Source organism: Ostrinia nubilalis, chromosome 8 (assembly GCF_963855985.1).
Source record: "Ostrinia nubilalis chromosome 8, ilOstNubi1.1, whole genome shotgun sequence".
NCBI lineage: Eukaryota > Metazoa > Arthropoda > Insecta > Lepidoptera > Crambidae > Ostrinia > Ostrinia nubilalis.
This window is the reverse complement of record NC_087095.1, coordinates 4,783,109-4,804,581: the sequence shown is the minus strand read 5'-3', so window position 1 is coordinate 4,804,581 and position 21,473 is coordinate 4,783,109. Positions and strand designations below refer to the sequence as shown.

Genomic DNA, 21,473 nt, shown 5'->3' with positions numbered 1-21,473 from the left:
ATTATGTTTTAGATACAGTTTTAATTTTCATTTGCCATTTATTAGTAAAAAGTAGTAATATAAATCCAGAAGTTAAAAAATTGGATATTTAGATATAAAATAAATTTAAGCACCGAGTGCCTTATTGAAAGTAGAGTGTAAAATTGCTTATATTAGACTTATGAATAAATTAAAATTACTTGACTATTCGCCGGTTGTAGTGAGATCAAAATGTGTATCTTGGCTTTACTAAATTATATTATTTGTACTAGATTACTAAAATTAATTTAATTAAATCCTAACAAAACATTGTTTGCATTAATTAATTACTTTTTGTACTCGCTACATCTTAAGTTATATTTAAGCATGCATAGCAATACTGTATAATACGCAATAAATAAAATACGTTATTAGATTTAATCGTTTTATTATCATTGGTCCATATTAATAATGAATCACACATACATAAGACTCTGCTCTTATATTAGACACGCTTCGGAACATGAGTTTAATACATTACACTTATATCGTCAAGAAATAATACATAATGCCCGTTGGAAAGAGATGGGCCAACGATCCTCGAATCTCAGTTATTTTATCTCTTTCTAACCAAGTTGTGATGTTATACATATTTTATTAGGCAAAAATATATTAAGAATAGGTTCGAAAGTCCAATTTTATTGATCAACCGATATAGAACATGTGACACATCTAGAATATTAGACTTTGCAACTGAAAAGCTTACTAACCTCTAATATTGTAACCAAAACCATAAGGAAAAAGCAACCCATGGTTGTATTGTAATTATTTATTTAGAAGCAAAATTATGTATCTTTATATTTTTCAAATTAATAAATGCGTAATCGTCTAATTCAGTCTTCTACAGATTTCAATGTTCTTCAGTATACACAGATTAATTTAGTATACAAATCTTGAAGTATGTAATTCGCGAAATTGCATGTGTTAATTTTGAGTAAGTAGGTATCGTTTGAATTAAAAAACCGAGTCGGAATTCTCATTAGACATGATTTTTATTTTGAGTCAGTGCATTATTTCTTGGCGGATATGATTTTTCTTGAACTTATCTTAACAAATGCGGAAAGCGTCTATTTTTATTTTTTATACCTATTCTCTTACAAATGGCACTATACCCTGGGTTAATAAGAAGTGATCATAACCACTAAAAGTTTGTGTAAAGCAAAAGCATTGTTAATAAATAGAATGTGATGTGACAAAGTAAGAAATATTTAGACCATTTTAGAGAATAATAATATCATCTTCATAACAAAATATAACGTAATCTTTACACTTAGAACAACAAAACAATATTTTCATTAACGTTAGAGAACTTAGAGATAACAAGTTTGACTTGTATTTTAAAACAAAACATTATTTTGGTATTTAAAAATGCGTTGAAATGAAATGTTTTTTTATATGGACAATAAACAGAACAAACAAATGACTTAACAATTTAACGCTATAAACAATCATTGTTAATATAAATCACAGTGTAAATTCGAATTTGTCACAGACGTGGAACGTAGACAACCCTTAACCAGGCTTTGGAAGCTATAGAGCCCACATCAATTTGAACTTTATGCTGTGAAGATACGGTTGAAAAATGACTTTTTGTAGCCTAGTTAAAGGTTAAAAATTACTATGGAATATTCGAAGATTTATATGATACATAAGCGTCAGTGTTCGTCTGTGCCTTAAAATATCACACGCGTAAAAAACGAATCTTTTAGAGATAAAATAGGGAGCTCTTACCACTCTAAAGAAGACATTAATTGACAAAGACAGACGAACGTCCACTGGGTAAATATCGAATTATAAAAGTGCAAGCAAATGTGAACTTTGTTGTCAATCGTGTTATGTTTTTGGGAATTTAACATTTATCATGAAATTTTTTCTTTAGGTGTGAAGTAATCAAATAAGGATATTTCAAACTTTCGAAGTTCAACACTCGAATACATGCCTACAGTATATTTGTAGTGTTAAAGCCAGTGAAAATAGATAGTTTAATAAACGTACGAGTTGTAAATATTTATTTTTAAATGGATAGAGGAAGTTGTGTTGTCGATTTACTCGACATTTTGCACGGATGTATAGCCGCGAGCAAAGAGCATATTATTGTTAGGTGTGTTGCTAAATATTTTGTTTTGTGATTACATAGTTTCTCATTTTATGCATTTTATTGAAACAATGACACAAAGTTTAATTGAAATAAATCAAATGCTATCTCTACATTAAAGTCTATTCTACTGTAGGTGTTGAAAAAATCAATATCTTTTTCGTTAATTCAATCACACGATGTGTATTATTTTAAAATAATTTTAAATAACTTTAATATCTTATTGCAAACCTGAATAGAAAATATTAGCGTGATCCCTTAAACGGCCATAACTTTAATGTAAACAACATTTACGGGCAATAAATAAAATACTCTGTAATATCTAATATCTACAAGCTCGTGGAGCGTTACATGATGTAATATACAAGTTACCGCAATCGGATTACAGTAATATTATAAATGCGTGTTACCGGCGAGTGTGGGGTGGTGGTGAGCTCATCTCCTGAGGTCCACCATTTCCACCGGCGCTGTGTGGTCTAGCCGAATGTGTTTGACATCCTGAAACAGCATTTTTTATTTGAATTATACACGTTATAAAATCCAAAACGATCATAAAATGAATTCAATAATTTTCATGTATTAGTTAAAGCACTTCCCTGCTGTATCTTGTGTACTGAAATAGGTGCAATTTTGAATGAAAAGGTTTCCAATTTTACACAGTTATACATAAATAGCTTTACAAAAAAAAACACTAGATCCAAAAGTAAGAAGTAAGTAAGATAGTAAACATTTCATTAAAAAAATGTCAAAACATGTAGTTCAATCCCTGTCGACTATTAGGGTGATCTCACTCCCATCACACACAAGTGAATTGTGAGCTAAATTGTAAGGGCTTATCGGGCTTATAAATAAATAATCTATTTAAATATTAAAAATTACAAGTAATATTTTATTTAAACTTACATAAAATAGCGGTGGGTCGTTGGGATGCGGGTGGAAGCCCGTCTGGCGGCACTTGGCGATGAAGTCCATGCCGTATTCCGGCGTTAAAGCAAAGTAGCCCGTCCTGCAAGGGAATAAGAAACAATATGGAATGCAATCTAAATAGCAACTAGTGTACATTTTTAATTCTGAACCTTAAACTAATGGGGTAATGGCACAGAATAATAATAAGTACTACGTACAGAAGTTTTACTTCGCGAAGGTATTTAAAAAAATGTATGCTCAATGTCATTAACAATATGGTGTAATTTAGCCTGTCTCAAGAGTCAAGCACCATTTTGTTGACAAACCTCAGTGATCGGCACTGCGCCGAAGCTATAGGGCTGACTTCGGTAAAATGATGTGACGTGAGGTGCCAAACTGCGGAAAATGGCGGAGGAAGTTCATGATTTAGCATGAATTATCATGAATAATATTAACTACTTATTTACCTCTCAGTGTCTTGAGACAACTTAAAAAAGTACATTCTGTGTTTTTATTATTATTTAGGCAGTTAAATACTGCACAGTATTTAGTACACCATTTTCTTTATTTTCTTCCATCATACACAAGAATACGCGTGCATGAGTCAATGTTCGCTCGTATGTGAGGCCTTGTCGAATAGTATCCTATAGGTGGGCCATCGTGCGTGTTTTGTTTTCGATGTAAACTCGCGGAGATGAACAGGCCTGGTAATGGTAACTCCTTCATGACGATCGGTCAAAAGAGAGATGCAGGTTATGGCGCGAGAGAGCTGATCTCCCCTGCCCTTTTGTCCCTGTGTCTGAGAGTCCTCCACCTGGACATGAGCTCTAGGGTTTGTACCCGGGTAATCCCGGAACCGAAAGAACCGGGAAAACCCGGGTTTTTTCGACAGCTTAAGAACCGGGTTTTAAAAATTCAAAACCCGGTTCTTTCGGTACTTTCGGGTTTTGCATATTTATCTAAAAATCTGTTATAGGTATTAGGCATGAGTCGTAATAAGAACATTGCGAACGTATAGAGAACCTAAAGATATCAGATTAGCTACTAATAAAGATTACCTACTTATTGGTTTTGTATTTTGTTTTTTTTTATGAGATATGTAAATATTTTAAGCATTTTTCTTACAATTTTTTAAAATCACTGGCATATTTTTCTTTGCGCTTACGCTGCGACAGGTTATACAGAAGATTGACGAGTATAACTTGCCACTATGCTTGGCGTTCGTAGACTATGAGAAGGTCTTCGATTCGTTCGGGTCTTGGGCAGTGTTTACAGTCTCTTCAGCGGTCCCGTATTGACTATCGGTATATCGAGGTGCTGAAGTGCTTGTACAAAAACGCCACCATGTCGGTCCGAGTACAGGAGCAGAGCACAAGGACGATTCCTCTGCAGTGAGGCGTTAGGCAGGGAGATGTTATATCTCCTAAACTGTTCACCACTGCATTGGAAGACGCTTTCAAACTCCTTGAATGGAAAGGATTCGGCATAAACATTAATGGCGAGTACATCACTCACCTTCGGTTTGCCCACGATACTGATTGTGGTCATGGCAGAATCGTTGTAAGATCTTGGCACAATGCTCAAAGACCTTAATCGAGTTTCCTAACAGGTAGGCCTGAGGATGAATATGGACAAAACAAAGCTTATGTCCAATGTCCATGTTGCGCCCTACCCAGTTTCGGTTGGGAGCTCAATCCTCGAGATTGTTGACGATCCAGCTAGGTAGGTCCAATTTCGAAAAGGGAGTCAATCGTCGAATCCAACTCGGCTAGGCAGCGTTCGGGTAACTACGCAACATCTTTTCATCCAAAATACCTCAGTGCCTGAGGACGAAAGTCTACAACCAATGTGTGTTACCAGTGATGACTTATGGCTCGGAAACGTGGCCTCTCACTATAGGCCTTATACAGAAGCTCAAAGTTGCACAGCGTGCTATGGAGAGGGCTATGCTCGGTGTTTCTTTACGAGATCGAATCAGAAATGAGGAGATCCGTAAATGAACTAAAATAGCGACTTTAGTTCATTTACGGATCTCCTCATTTCTGTGTCAGCGGATTCAGCGGACATAGCCCGACGCGGACGCAGAACTGACGGCCGATGGGGCAGGAAGGTCCTGGAATGGAGGCCGCGTACCGGAAAACGCAGCGTGGAACGTCCACCCACAAGGTGGACCGACGACATCATAAAGGTAGCAGGGAAGCGCTGGACCAATCGATCAACATGAAAAGCATTGGGGGAGGTTTATGTTCAGCAGTGGACGTCCTATCCTATGGTTTAAAATTAAATGATGATGATGATGATATTTTGTGTGAGAGTTGGCAACACTCCTTCTCCTTTATTTGCTTTGCATCTGACAGTCAATATATAAATAGTCAAATATATCGATAAGTTGGATGAAAAAGACTGATTGACTGGACTGGTACCTCAATTGAAAACTAATTATTTTACTTTTTTTTATTTTTGGGAGTAGAATTTAGTAAAAATAGAAAAATATTGTAAATCATGTTTGTTGATTATTCCTAGTCTATTCAAAGAAGTGTTATTTCAGTAAAAAAAACATAATCAAAATATTGTTTTTTTGGAACCGAAAGAACCGAAAAAACCGGGGCTCCCGGTTCTTATGACCACCAGACCCGAAAAACCCGGTTCCTCAAACCAGAACCGATTCTGCATTCCCTAATGAGCTCCCCTGGCTTAACTGGAAGTCTTTAAATAGACTTCGGACGCAGGTTGGCCGTAGTAAGGACAATCTGGTCAGGTGGGGATTCTTGGATGGCTTAAACATGGAGTGCAGGTGCAGTTTTGTTCCCCAGTCGATGAAGCACCTGATGTCGTGCCCTGAGTGCCCAAGCAACTGCACTCAGGAGGATTTGATGAGTGCTACTGACAACGCCACTCTTGTGGCGGAGTTTTGGGCTGACACTGTGTAGTTTTGTTGTCGACACGAAAAGAAGAAGAATGGGGTAAGGTTTGTGAACTAGTGACGATGGAGTGTACCAACTAGTGTAGCCATGTATATGAAGGTCTACCGACGCCATTGCATTATGAATCTTAAATCAATGGGATAAGGTACTCACTCGTTGTACTTGGGCGCCTGCACGATGGCGACGGCTTCGGGCATCATGAGCTGGTAGGCGCCCTGCGTGTGAAGGTCTACCGAAGACAGGAACGCCGTCTGCGTCGGGTGCGTCTGTTAGCAAAGCAAAGTAAAATAAGCCTTAATGCGTAGACAATAGAACACAATATACATCTACGTTATCCGAAGATGTCAATGTTTCCATCCCTCTCACACAAAGCGTGACAGTGAATTCCCCGAAATTTATGATGTATCGAGAAGTAAAGAATGGCGTAGAAACGTCTATCGTCAACGTGTGTCAGACGCTAGACTAGATGCTTGACGATAGACGTTTCTAAAGACTAGAGAGAAAAGACTAAACATCAGATAAAGTTCAGCCAACTACCCTTTTTATAAGGGGCGGAGTTTCGATATACGTCAGTATTACCAACTTTGGAACAAAAAATCTGTCATAGGAGGTCTTATTTTTGCTTCGTAGTAATCGAAAAGTAAAATTCTAAAGACCTTGTAGACTACAGACTTTTTGTCGGTGGTTAATTTAATCGGGCTATTATGAACAAGTATGAAATTAAGTATTACACTGCGATCGGGCGATACCGATCTTCTTCTATTCTTCATACAAATTGTAAGTCAAGCAAACTTCAACAAATGTTCGGTTTGGTTGGTGGTAGGGCTTGTTCTAAGTCCGCCTGGCTAGCTTACCACCATTTTACCTAAGTCTGTCGCCATAACAACAATGTTAACAGCATTGTTGTGTTCCGGCAGTTAGAGGTAAAGATAGCCAGTTCCTCCGTGGTTGAGGATTCCGGGTGAAGCTCGCTTTGGCCTGATCGTCACTTACCATCAGGTGAGATACAGGCCAAGAGCTTCCTCGTTGTGGATTAAAAAAAAACTATTGGCCGATAAAAAGTCATCTGCGGGGACTTTACCACCACTTGGTGGCGTGTCGTGTCTTACGTGTATCCAGCCGAGCGTGATGAGGTTGTGCTGGTCCTGGTAGTGGAAGATCTCCTCCTCATTGGTGGTGCTGCACGAGTCGGGGGTTCCTGATTGCTTCGGCACCACCACGTGCGTGATCTTGAGTTCGTCGCGCTCCTGCAAAGAGAATGTTTTGTTTCACAGCATTACTAATGGGTAACTACTATTATCCGTGTTGGTTCGATTTGTCGTAGAAATTTTATTTAAAATGAGCGGGAAAATAGACTTCTATGTGCCATTAGCGTTGCTCACCAAAATTATGATTGTTAGCGAGCAAAAGACGCAGAGCAGAGAAATAGAAGTGAAATTTTTATTTATTTTTTAACGTTCACAAGGAGTCAAGGACCTTTGCAGTCTTGCACGTTTTTTTTCAGGTGTTGACCACGCACGTTTCTGGGAACGCATTGTATACGCGATGTATTTTTTCAAGTTTAACAACGTAACTGTCACGCGATTGTATAACCAGCGTTAAAGGCGTCTGAAAAAAAATTGCTGTTGGTGTTTTTGGAGTCGGATGAGGGCCTAATAAAAGTATTAGCTTTTATTGTCTGGTATATACTGTGTGGTGCATACTAACAGAGTAAATACAAATGAGTAGGTCAGCTGCATGCGAATATAGACCTTATTCCTGTGTAGTTAAGTACTAACCAGCACGCCAGCTAGGATGCCGCAGGTCTCTGTATTGCGCGCCGTGTTGGGAGCCGCGGCTGCAGGAAGCGTGGCAACAGCGCCGCATCACACGCGCTGTAGCAGCTGCATGCGAATATAGACCTTATTTCTGTGTAATTAAGTACTAACCAGCACGCCAGCTAAGATGCCGCTGGTCTCTGTATTGCGTGCCGTGTTAGGAGCCGCAAGCTGCTGGAAGCGCGGCAACAGCGCTGCATCACAAACGCGTCGCTGCTGCATGCGAATATTGACCTTATTCCTGTGTAGTTGGGTACTAACCAGCACGCCGGCTAGGATGCCGCAAGTCTCAGTGTTCCGCGCCGTGTTAGGAGCCGCGAGCTGCAGGAAGCGTGGCAACAGCGCCGCATCACACGCGCTGTCGCAGCTACATGCGAATTTAGACCTTATTCCTGTGTAGTTAAGTACTAACCAGCACGCCAGCTAAAATGCCGCAGGTCGCATCACAAGCGCGTCGCTGCTGCATGCGAATATAGACCTTATTCCTGTGTAGTTGGGTACTAACCAGCACGCCAGCTAAGATGCCGCAGGTCTCAGTGTTGCGCGCCGTGTTAGAAGCCGCCAGCTGCAGGAAGCGCGGCAACAGCGCCGCATGACATACACTGTCACTGCTGCATGCGAATATAGACCTTATACCTGTGTAGTTAAGTACTAACCAGCACGCCAGCTAGGATGCCGCAGGTCTCTGTATTGCGCGCCGTGTTGGGAGCCGCGGCTGCAGGAAGCGTGGCAACAGCGCCGCATCACACGCACTGTCGCAGCTACATGCGAATATAGACCTTATTTCTGTGTAATTAAGTACTAACCAGCACGCCAGCTAAGATGCCGCTGGTCTCTGTATTGCGTGCCGTGTTAGGAGCCGCAAGCTGCTGGAAGCGCGGCAACAGCGCTGCATCACAAACGCGTCGCTGCTGCATGCGAATATTGACCTTATTCCTGTGTAGTTGGGTACTAACCAGCACGCCGGCTAGGATGCCGCAAGTCTCAGTGTTCCGCGCCGTGTTAGGAGCCGCGAGCTGCAGGAAGCGTGGCAACAGCGCCGCATCACACGCGCTGTCGCAGCTACATGCGAATTTAGACCTTATTCCTGTGTAGTTAAGTACTAACCAGCACGCCAGCTAAAATGCCGCAGGTCGCATCACAAGCGCGTCGCTGCTGCATGCGAATATAGACCTTATTCCTGTGTAGTTGGGTACTAACCAGCACGCCAGCTAAGATGCCGCAGGTCTCAGTATTCCGCGCCGTGTTAGAATCCACCAGCTGCAGGAAGCACGGCAGCAGCGCCGCATGACACGCTGTCGCAGCTGCAGACGAATATAGACCTTATTCCTGTGAAGTTGTGTACTAACCAGCACGCCAGCTAAAATGCCGCAGGTTTCAGTATTCCGCGCCGTGTTAGGAGCCGCAAGCTGCAGGAAGCGTGGCAACAGCGCCGCATCACACGCACTGTCGCAGCTACATGCGAATATAGACCTTATTCCTGTGTAGTTAAGTACTAACCAGGACGCCAGCTAAGATGCCGCAGGTCTCAGTATTTCGCGCCGTGTTAGGAGCCGCGAGCTGCAGGAAGCGCGGCAACAGCGCCGCATGACACGCGCTGTCGCAGCTGCATGCGAATATAGACCTTATTCCTGTGTAGTTGAGTACTAACGAGCACGCCAGCTAAGATACCGCAGGTCGCATCACAAGCGCGTCGCTGCTGCATGCGAATATAGACCTTATTCCTGTGTAGTTAAGTACTAACCAGCACGCCAGCTAGGATGCCGCAGGTCTCAGTATTCCGCGCCGTGTTAGGAGCCGCGAGCTGCAGGAAGCGCGGCAACAGCGCCGCCGGCACGCGTACTGGCCGCAGCCCTAGCCGCGCCGATAGCGGCGCCGCGTCGAACGTGCTGTCGCTGCTGGATACGGAAATATACACCTTATTCCGTGTGCATACGGGCCAGACTGCCTCAAAATGACAAATACCACTCAAAGGATTTTAAACTCTATAGGCCTTTAACGAGTTACTAATTTACTACAGCGACGCCGCGTCAAACGTGCTGAGGAAATATACACCTTATAGCGAGGACATAAGGCGTAATCTACGACAAAATGAGAACTCAACTTCAATTGATTTTCAACCTTTATGGCTTTAATACTAACATGCGAGTTGAGATTTACCAGCCGCGTCTAAAGCGGCGCCGCGACGATCGTGCTGTCGCTGCTGAATGTGGAAAATGCGCCTTATCGCATGAACATACGGCTTAGTCTCGCTCAAACTAAAAAATAGAACTCAAAGGATTCTCAAATCTGCGAGAGGCCTATGTCCAGCAGTCAAAGTTAGTAGTAAGTTTGTCAAGGACAGGAATTAAAAAACAAAATAAAGATGTCAGATTTTCGAACAAACGCAATTAAGAGAATCAAAGTTAAAGCCTCACTAAAACAAGTGTCTAAATAAAATTCTCCCAAGTAATATCAATGGAAAATCACTTAATCTTATTTTCAGTATAGTTATCCTCATACAAGTTTGACATGAAAAACCAATAATTTATCCTCAAAGTTTTATACAAATATTCACTGTTATAAAAGAACACTTCAAAGTGGCTTCTATTAGAATCATTAAGGTAGCAAATAGTTAATACTTTTCTTACCTTTGCGGCCTTGAAGGCGGTATAAGCGGCGGCACTGGTGTATACTGATGCGACGGCGCCCGCGGCGGCTCGGCGGCGAAGTCGTCAGGGTATAGCACGCCGTCTACAGGCGGCGCTGACGGAGATACAGCCCAGTTCTCCTGGTTATTTACACAGATTAATGTTAAGAAGTCCAGTCTGCACTCTACAAAGGACCCCATTATTTATTTATTATTATTATTCTGTGTAATGGCTTCAATGGCGCGAATTTGAAGCACACTGGTTTTGCCAATGTCGAGCGTTTAGAGTCACGGTGGACAGTGGAATTCGAAGTTTGCCTGGATTTAAAATTAGTTGTGTTTCTATTGGCAGTCAAGCTGTATATCCTGGCTACACAGGAGTTATAGCAGAAGGAACAAGAGTTGAAAAAGTCTTGTTGATTTGACGCATACTTATACTTTTTCAGTTAGCCATCTAGTCCCAAACTAATAAAAGCTTTTACTATGGATACCAGAGACATAAATATATCAAGATTTTTTACATACCGCATGCATCAAATGTGGTGTGGGATGATTTGTGTCTCGTCTGTCTTCATCAGCCTGCAATCGTTCTGCCAACTTTGCATCTTCACGCTCCTGCTTTTTCCTTTCCTCCTCCAACTTACGTCTTTTCTCCTGAGGGCAAACATGAAATAATGTGTAACCTACATAATTTGTAAAGACTTTGATCCATTTTTAAAACTTTAGCAACACAACTCGGACTGGAAATCATCATCTACCATCAAAATAATACCTATACCCATGTGTGTGTGGTTGTAATTACAAATACTTGCCTCATTCTCTTTATACGCTATGTGTTCTCTAGCATACTGCTCCAGAAGTTTTTGCTTAAGTTTTTCAGCTTTGGGCATGACTTCCTTGAGCTTGGCTTGATTCACAGACTTCACTTGCGCCGGCACCGACGCATACTCCGGATGTTTCCGAATCTTCTCCAAGAAGAGGGTCATAAACTTCATGAACAATATGTAAGCATTTTCGAGACTGCCTTCAGCCAGATAAACGTTGGCCATCCTCACCATCTCTAACCCTGAACGGTAATACCTGTAAAAGCAATGTAATTCGAATACTTCATATAAAACGAGGAAACGTTCCCAAAGCGTTAATTAAATAAACCTAATGTAAATTTCAATGAGTCATCAGTAGAGTTCACACTTTTAGCTACATGCACAAGGTTTTATGAGTTTGAAAGGCAGTAAGTTACATTCTCGTTTGTTATCTAGGAGTGAGGAATTACCTTCGAGGAGGGACATTGGGGTCCACTTCGACCATGGTCCCGTAGTTTGCAAGCTGTTTCACCCTCGCAGCAGGCTCCAAAGATGCCAAGTCTGTTGGGTGCTTGGTACGCTTATCATCAGCCTGCATGTTGGCATGAATCTCATATATCTACAAAGCTGACGAAATAAATTGTAATCAAAATTTTGATATTTTAGAAAAAACCTTGAGTTCACACAACAAAACAAAACGTCAAATTGACATTTGACCAGTGTTGCCAGTCGGGTCTTGTCAGAAATTACCAGAAATATAAAAAAAAGTAACCTTTTTGAATAAAAAGTAACCTTCATACGGGGGGAGGGGGGTTGCGATTGTTCATGGATGGAAAATGAATGAAATTGATCACCGATCGCTTACCTAAATTCAAAATTTTGACCATTCCATGAAAACCGAAAAGTGACCGGTCGTATAAAAACGTTTCATGGATTTGCGTTTTATTAAAACTCTTTTTTTTTAAGAAATAATAAATCAAATTCATGTTTAAATGCAGTTAATGACATAATTTTTAAATTGTCACTATTAATATTTTTTACTGAATAACCTGTAAAAGTTAATTCTACAATTTCTGAAAAATCACCTAAAAGTAACCTTTTCATTAGTGTAACCTAAAAGTAACCAATGCAGTTCAAAAGTAACCTAAAAGGTTACAAAAGTAACCTTCTGGCAACACTGCATTTGACATGACTCTGACAAATGACAACTGACAAAAATGAGAGTGACATTTGGCCGCGTTCCGATTCTAGTTACAATCGCTTTTTAAAATAATTATAATAATTTGAACAGATTTAATTTTTATCATAATGAGCATGAAATTCAAAATAAAAAAAAATATGTTTGTAATTTCTCAGCAGAAATCCTATAGTTGGGTGGATCCGCCGATTTGATTCCGCGAGATTTATTTTACGTTTTTTGAAAAACTTTACAGGAATGCGTGCAAACTAGCTTAAACTGAAAGGTTAAGCAATGAGCTTTTTAGATCAGTGTGAGGCCCTTAGATTCAATCGTTATTTTAGAAGTAACAAGCGTCCAAATATTTTTTCACAAAATGGTAATGACGTTTTCCCAATGGTAATGATTTTATTAAAATGGTAATGATCTTATGTTAATGGTGATGACGAAATATAATTTTATAGTAATACATTAAATTAAAATAACTTGAAAACTAAAATTTAGATATAATTGTTCAGCTAAACACCAATTTTATCTATGTTATTTTCCTAGCTAAGCACGTACCTATTAAAGAATGGGTTGGAAATAAAAGTAAATGTATTCAATAATTTAATGAATTTATTGAATTTGGAACAATACGGACATTAGTTAAAATTTTTTTACGTTCCTAATATTATTCAGAATCAGAAAAAATATATATTGTCACGGTTGGAACTTTAGGGCCAAGTGACATATTTAGAATTTATAGTTAAGTTAGAGAAATATTAGATAATTTAGGTTAACAAGTAATTTATTTAGGATAAAGTAGCAAGAGACCTTAAGGGTGTGAGTTACGAGCAAACTATCGTATCGCACGAGATTCGTCACCGGTGGTAGTATATTCAAACCACTGTCCTCGCTAGCATTGATGGTGATGTGGTTTGGTTCCTCGCTGGTGGTGAGCCCGCAGGGTCGTCGACGCGCCAGACGGTTAGGGACCGTACGCACTGTGGTGTAGGGCCACTTAGAGTGTGCGTACGGGCCGTCCGACACGACAGGCAGCTCTGCCGGGTTGAGGAGCCAGGTGGTGGTTTCGGTAGTGGTGAGATGGCCATTTGTAGTGAGGAGAAAGGTGAAGATGAACGTGAACCCTGCAAATCAAATCGGACACTAAAGCAGTTGCTAGCTTTTGTCCGTTTGACTGCGACATCAAAATACTAGCGAAGCAGATGGAATGATTTTGGTAATAAATGGTGATGTAATGATGTGGCAGTCAAACAGAATTACAATAGGTGCAGTGAAAGTGATTGCAGTGAAGTAGGCAAAAATATTAAATTATGTAGGTAGATAATTATTTAGAATATCATCTATATAGGCAATTAATTTTAGAACAATATAAGTAAGCAATAATTTAGAATAATTAGAACAGTAGAATAAGATTAGAATAGTTCAATTTAAATAGAATTTGGATTGAGTGTCGTTACAGTACGACAAGGTCATGTAAAGGTCATGACGTGTCGATGTCATTTCATAAAATATTTAGTTTATTTATTTAATCATGTAGTAAGTCGTAAAATAATAATATTAAGAAGATATAGAAATAGGAATTTTATATGAAATGACACCGAGCACATGGATTGCACACCTGAAGAACAAAATGGCGGCTAGGTACTTACAGTTAGCACAAGTATAAAATCTAGGCATTAAAAATACTTTTGCAACACTCACCCGGTAGCGGGGTTCACGAATACGCGATTACATTTTGGAGTTTTATAAAGTTACGTACATCGCGGGTCCGGCGGTGACGGACAGCGATACGTCCGTGCTCAATAACGCTCTGGCTCGGACTACGAGACGCGGCGGGAGCATCGAGGCCGTAGGCGCGTCGCTTGCGCATGCATAAAAAACAGCCCGCCCGCTCGACAGAGAACAAAAGAAATATTTAACAACTTGTTTCGCGCGGGTTTGCTTGTAGATTTATTATTTTATTTATTTGATTAGTGTAGAACATTATGAATTATTTAATTAAGTTATTTAGTTAGGTAGTTTACGTAGATTTAGATATTTTATTATTTAAGTATATTTATTTAGGTAGATAATAGTAATTAAATTAGAATTTAGATCTAAGATAAAGGTCAGCGGTAACGCTAACCGTTACATATCCCCCTTTTTACGGTAGGATTTTACCTAAGGAAAATCCGCTATCTTAACTGTACTAGCTAATCTTGAGTCTGACTAACAAAATAAACATTTTAGGTCTGTTTACTTGCAACCTGACGTACAGAGTATATGATTTTTAGTAGATCTCATAATACTCACAAGATTTATTAAGTTAAGATTTAGAGAAAGTCATAATATAACTATAAATTAAATGAAGAGGTCGGAATATTAACTGTAGGGTAGACTACAGCTAATTACAAGTATGCGCAGTTGTTTAGCAACTGCTGCACCCAACAACTTCCTATCTTGAGTCCTAAGCAATGCAAAGAGGTACTTAGTAGAGTGTACCTTGCAATCCATTTTAGATGGTGCGTCGGACAAGACAGTTAAAAATTAGTTTCAGACTTTATAATTAAGGTAGATTTTCAATTATAGGTTTAAGAGATACCAGTAGGTAAGATACGAGTAGGTCTAATAAATTGTTTATTTTTAGTAGTATTTACAATTTATTATTTAATTTAATAGTTTAATTAGAAGTAACGTTTTAAGTTACAACTTAAATTTATATTTTAGTTAGAATTACCGAGTACGTAATATAAAAAAATACTAGGTAGGCACGCGGGTGTGTGTTGCAATTTACACAATAAGACAATAAGCATTACAATTTAGTTTAACAAAAGTAAAATCTGTGCGGTAGGTAGTAGTAAAAGTTTAATTATATTACCAAAGGTAGGTAGAATTTAGTTAATATTATAAAATGTAGGTAGATACATTTTATATTTTAGAAAATTATAGTAGGTAGAATAGTGTAGCTATTCTCCACAAAAATTACAAGTTTAGTACCACCACACAGAGATTACAATATTAGTTACAATCTTATAACTAAGTTATTTGAATGCCAACACCAAACATAACCATTTATTGCAAGTAAAACTCACTGGTAACGTCTCAAGTGCGATAGAATAGACCGGTATGGGCGCCAATGTCACGGTTTGAACTTTAGGGCCAAGTGACATATTTAGAATTTATAGTTAAGTTAGAGAAATATTAGATAATTTAGGTTAACAAGTAATTTATTTAGGATAAAGTAGCAAGAGACCTTAAGGGTGTGAGTTACGAGCAAACTATCGTATCGCACGAGATTCGTCACCGGTGGTAGTATATTCAAACCACTGTCCTCGCTAGCATTGATGGTGATGTGGTTTGGTTCCTCGCTGGTGGTGAGCCCGCAGGGTCGTCGACGCGCCAGACGGTTAGGGACCGTACGCACTGTGGTGTAGGGCCACTTAGAGTGTGCGTACGGGCCGTCCGACACGACAGGCAGCTCTGCCGGGTTGAGGAGCCAGGTGGTGGTTTCGGTAGTGGTGAGATGGCCATTTGTAGTGAGGAGAAAGGTGAAGATGAACGTGAACCCTGCAAATCAAATCGGACACTAAAGCAGTTGCTAGCTTTTGTCCGTTTGACTGCGACATCAAAATACTAGCGAAGCAGATGGAATGATTTTGGTAATAAATGGTGATGTAATGATGTGGCAGTCAAACAGAATTACAATAGGTGCAGTGAAAGTGATTGCAGTGAAGTAGGCAAAAATATTAAATTATGTAGGTAGATAATTATTTAGAATATCATCTATATAGGCAATTAATTTTAGAACAATATAAGTAGGCAATAATTTAGAATAATTAGAACAGTAGAATAAGATTAGAATAGTTCAATTTAAATAGAATTTGGATTGAGTGTCGTTACAGTACGACAAGGTCATGTAAAGGTCATGACGTGTCGATGTCATTTCATAAAATATTTAGTTTATTTATTTAATCATGTAGTAAGTCGTAAAATAATAATATTAAGAAGATATAGAAATAGGAATGTTATATGAAATGACACCGAGCACATGGATTGCACACCTGAAGAACAAAATGGCGGCTAGGTACTTACAGTTAGCACAAGTATAAAATCTAGGCATTAAAAATACTTTTGCAACACTCACCCGGTAGCGGGGTTCACGAATACGCGATTACATTTTGGAGTTTTATAAAGTTACGTACATCGCGGGTCCGGCGGTGACGGACAGCGATACGTCCGTGCTCAATAACGCTCTGGCTCGGACTACGAGACGCGGCGGGAGCATCGAGGCCGTAGGCGCGTCGCTTGCGCATGCATAAAAAACAGCCCGCCCGCTCGACAGAGAACAAAAGAAATATTTAACAACTTGTTTCGCGCGGGTTTGCTTGTAGATTTATTATTTTATTTATTTGATTAGTGTAGAACATTATGAATTATTTAATTAAGTTATTTAGTTAGGTAGTTTACGTAGATTTAGATATTTTATTATTTAAGTATATTTATTTAGGTAGATAATAGTAATTAAATTAGAATTTAGATCTAAGATAAAGGTCAGCGGTAACGCTAACCGTTACAATATTTACACCAATGAGGATTTTGATTGAAAAATATGCCAAGCTACTCTTACTTAGACTTACACAATAGTCAACATACAAGAAATGAATAAAAAAACGTCTTTTCGGTAACTAATAAAAAACCTTCTCATTTAAAAACAAAGCTTAAAGAACAATGGGACAAAACGTCCCCAGAACTGTAGCACTTTAATACCTACCTTATATGATAGACCATGCTAATACCCGACCGATCTCTCTAGCTACAATCACGGCAAAGGTCCTTGACAGTGTGCTTGACTCTCTACTAGATAAATATTTAAAATCACATGATGCTCAATTCGGGTTTAAGCCTGGACTGTCGACCGAGAACGCCATCCTTAGTCTTAAGCACACTGTCAGGTACTACACGGATCAGGGGACTCTCATTTACGCATGCTTCCTCGACCTCTCCAAGGCGTTCGATCTTGTGTCTTATGACATCCTTTGGAATAAGATGAGGAGGCAGGGCATCCCGTCAGAAGTATCACAAATATTCCATTATTGGTATGCTAACCAGATTAACAGCGTAAGATGGGCTAACGTTTTTTCTGAGGAGTATGGGTTGCAGTGCGGGGTGAGACAGGGTGGGCTGACGTCTCCCAGGCTTTTCAACCTATACGTAAAAGACCTCATTGTTGCCCTTAGCAGTATGCGTATCGGATGCTGGGTAGATGGTGTTTGTATCAACAACATAAGCTACGCTGATGATATGGTACTGCTGGCGCCAACAATGGGGGCTCTCAGAAAGATGGTGGGTGTGTGTGAAGTGTATGCTAAATGCCATGGCTTATTGTATATTGTGAAGAAGAGCGAATACATGGTATTTAAGGCCGCCAGTAAATGTCCAAACGTGGTACCCGACCTCTTGCTTAATGGGGTAAAGTTAAACAGAGCCACTAAATTTAAATATCTCGGACACTACGTTACTGATGACCTTAAAGATCATGTTGATATCGAGAGGGAACGAAGGGCGCTGGCAGTAAGGTGTAATATATTGGCTCGCAGGTTTGCCCGATGTAATGACCATGTCAAGATCACTCTGTTTAAAGCATACTGTCAGAGTCTATACACGGGAAACCTGTGGACCACGTACTCGCAGAAATCGCTTAGCGTCCTTCGGGTCCAATATAACAACGGTTTCAGGATGCTGTTGGGCTTGCCTCGCTTCAAATGTTTGCTCAGTCGCACACTGACGGCTTCTTTGCTGTCCTATGCAAGAAGACTGCCTCGTTGCTCAGTAGGATACGGGCGAGCCCCAACAGTATCCTGAAGACCGTGGCGGAGAGGTACGACTCTCCTATTATCCGACATTTCCTTCGGCTACTTCTTACCGAACGGGTTGGATAATTAGTGGTATGTTATAATAAGTAAATTACTAACATAGTTGTATAAGGCACCCATTTACTAACCATGTGGATCATTGTTATCTTTAAATGAATAAATTGAATGGAATACTATAATTTTATTATAATTATGACAGCTCAAGTGTGACATGTCTCAGAAAAGTTATATCAAAAATAAAAATTCATAAGCAACCCTGAAAAAATACATACAAAATCACTTTTAACCAACTTCAAAGGGCACGACAGCTTGACCCAGGGACAATTCGACCCCTGCTACAACTCAAACCCTGCGACAACTTGATTTTTTTCAAAACTCAACACTTTTAACTTAGTTCAAATGGTTTCACGACTGCTGGACAGTGGCGGCGTAGCATGGGTTGGCACCCGGGGCATAGCACAGCACAGCACCCCCCGTCATAAGTCCTTAATGTAAGTAAGTTGGGTACATATAGCGGGGAGGTAAGACACCCCAAAATGGTCCTCCCTTACGCCGCTGGTGGCTGGACCCTACGACTGCTTAACCCTACGACCACTCGAACCCTCCGACAACTTACACTTGTGACCCTGTGACAAGTCGAACACTGCGACACGTCAACCCCTGCGACTACTCTGAGCATTTATTGTAGATACAGTTCAGGCATTGATTGATGGAGCTAAATGGTTTACAATAAGTATCATAGTTGAATATTTTGGACTTGTCGTAGGGGTCGAGTTGTCCGGGTCAAGTTTTTGTAGGGTCGACCTTCGTTTAAAGTAGGTTAAAATTAATTTAATCGATTTATCACAGGGGTCGAGTTGTCACAGAGGTCCAGTTGACCCCGATGACAACTATGATACTTATTGTAAACCATTTAGCTCCATCAATCAATGCCTGAACAGAATCTACAATAAATGCTCAGAGTAGTCGCAGGGGTTGACGTGTCGCAGTGTTCGACTTGTCACAGGGTCACAAGTATAAGTTGTCGGAGGGTTCGAGTGGTCGTAGGGTTAAGCAGTCGTAGGGTCCAGCCACCAGCGGCGTAAGGGAGGACCAATGTATACCCAACTTACTTACATTAAGGACTTATGACGGGGGGTGCTGTGCTGTGCTATGCCCCGAGTGCCAACCCATGCTACGCCGCCACTGTCCAGCAGTCGTGAAACCATTTGAAGTAAGTCAAAAGTGTTGAGTGTTGAAAAAAATCAAGTTGTCGCTGGGGTCAAGTTGTCACAGGAGTCGAATTGTCCCGGGGTTAAGCTGTCGTGATACCCATTGAAGTTGGTCAAAAGTGATTTTGTATGTATTTTTTCAGGGTTGCTTATGGATTTTTATTTTAGATATAACTTTTTTCTGAGACACGCATGTCACACTTGAGCTGTCATATAATAAAATTATAGTATTATAAGGTAGGTATTAAAGTGCTACAGTTCTGGGGACGTTTTGTTACATTGTTCTTTTAGGAAACCATTCATAGTCATCATTACCATATACAAAGTGTCATCACCATAAGCCTAAATGATATGGTAATGATGTTAATGGTAATGACGAAAACGATTTTAAAATTATTTAAAAATAATTGTCACCACTATTGGGACACCTCAATATCGCCATTTTTTTATTGTAATCACATGCTACAAAGTGCTAATTATTAGAAAAATATCGATATATTAAACTTACTAAATCGCACAAAATGGGAATGACGCGAGCCGATGACAAACTGCGAGTGTCTCTCGTTTTCGGAGTTTAAAAAGTCTCGGAGCTGCGTAAATTTTACGTGCATTCTGTTCTGTTACGAGCAACGAATTGAAGAGTGGGACGCGCGGACACAAGCGGGGATAAGTCGCGTCGCAGCCGCATTAAAGAACCTTTGATGCTGCCGCGATGGCTATGACGATTTCTCGTGACAATATTTCAATTCATGATTCCATTTTATTGGCTAATACGATTTCAATATAATTTTGTTATTTTGTCACGGTAAATATGTACATTTTAAATTTATAATCAAAATCTGGTCTGTGTATAGGTAAAGTAAAAAAAATTAAAAGACAACGGCAAAGGTCAGTACTTTTACTGTGATGGTAATGACGTTTAGTGCGTGTTTTCTTGATTATCGAAATAACTTGAAGTATTTAATCAATATGGATCATGGCGCCTTATGTGGAAACTTGTATGAATCGTTATTCAGAAGTTTAATTTACCAGAACTACAACAGTTTTTTTTTTATCGATCGGAACATAAGTTTTTTACTGTTTCGCGGATTTACCCAGTTCCAAAATACTGAACTGTCCTATCCATGACATTGACAGCGGGGCGCCACCGTCTATACCGGATCGGTAGTTCCGATTTTTGACATGTTGGAAACCATACAGTTGAACGATGGTAGCGCCCCCCTGACATTGAGTTTGGTGGGACAGTTCAGCGTGGGTCAGCTATAACAAAATCTGTGGGTCTAGACAAAGTGCAAATTATAATCGCAAACCAGTCGCAAAGTGGTCGAAAAGCCCCTTTTTTGTATGGAGTTTTGACGGATTCGATTTTCGATTCGATCAAAAAGTGCGTTTTGTCTAGGGGGGCTGTACCGTACCAAACTACCTACTGTGTAGATCGATATATTTTTAGGTAAAGTTGGCGGGCGGAACTGTTTGAATCTTGTTAACTTACTCATTGTTAGATTGATTATTAGTTTTTAAAATTTCATTATTGAAACTTACACAATGTAGGTACAATATTATGAACTAAATACCCTCACCGCCTAAAATTCCATAATTCCTCATAATCCCTCGTGGCAAGCTAAATTAAGCATAATAATATGTTACGAAAGGGCTCACCACAATAGTCGAGCAGCGGTAGAAATCGAACCCGCGTCTCTCGGAACACGAGTCGGCTAGTCTGACCGCTTCACCGTTCGGCTATCATGGCTTCAAATAATATTGAAATAATAATAGTTAAAAAAAAGTTTCACCGGTTCCACCGAGGTAATTCCATCAGAACTAGTGAGATTTTAAGGATCATTCCTTACATCATATGTTCATAATTATTATAGTCATTATTGCGAATAGTTAAACACGAAATAATTTCAAAATGTGGCCTAATTAACGTCGGATGGGCGTAGGTATAAAAAATAAAGAGTTTTTTTTTAAATATGTATTTAAATTAATTGCATCCACATACAAGCCAAGATAGCCCATAACAACATAATAACAG

At 39.7% G+C, this 21,473-nt stretch overlaps 1 protein-coding gene and 2 long non-coding RNA genes across 4 annotated transcripts in view; all 3 read right to left on the bottom strand.

The window, feature by feature from the left end:
* Positions 1–386: 386 nt before the first annotated feature.
* Positions 387–21,473, bottom strand: part of LOC135073785 (STAM-binding protein-like A) — a 28,038-nt gene continuing 6,951 nt past the window's right edge. The window contains exons 2-10 of one of the 2 annotated variants that reach the window (XM_063967963.1): positions 11,663–11,819; positions 11,202–11,469; positions 10,915–11,043; positions 10,391–10,530; positions 9,505–9,658; positions 7,053–7,190; positions 6,097–6,209; positions 3,017–3,119; positions 387–2,611 (exon numbers count right to left, since the gene is read on the bottom strand). In XM_063967963.1, coding sequence (XP_063824033.1) covers positions 2,549–2,611; positions 3,017–3,119; positions 6,097–6,209; positions 7,053–7,190; positions 9,505–9,658; positions 10,391–10,530; positions 10,915–11,043; positions 11,202–11,469; positions 11,663–11,790 — 1,236 coding nt within the window. In that variant the 5' untranslated portion in view covers positions 11,791–11,819 and the 3' untranslated portion in view covers positions 387–2,548. Of the gene's footprint in view, positions 2,612–3,016; positions 3,120–6,096; positions 6,210–7,052; positions 7,191–9,504; positions 9,659–10,390; positions 10,531–10,914; positions 11,044–11,201; positions 11,470–11,662; positions 11,905–21,473 lie in introns of those variants that run through there. The other variant, XM_063967962.1, reaches the window with a different exon arrangement.
* Positions 13,142–15,370, bottom strand: LOC135074127 (uncharacterized). The gene is made up of 2 exons (XR_010257755.1): positions 14,077–15,370; positions 13,142–13,499 (listed from the first exon to the last, which is right to left on the bottom strand). It is a non-coding gene; the product is annotated as an uncharacterized LOC135074127 (long non-coding RNA).
* Positions 15,564–16,927, bottom strand: LOC135074126 (uncharacterized). Its single transcript, XR_010257754.1, has 2 exons — positions 16,499–16,927; positions 15,564–15,921 (listed from the first exon to the last, which is right to left on the bottom strand). It is a non-coding gene; the product is annotated as an uncharacterized LOC135074126 (long non-coding RNA).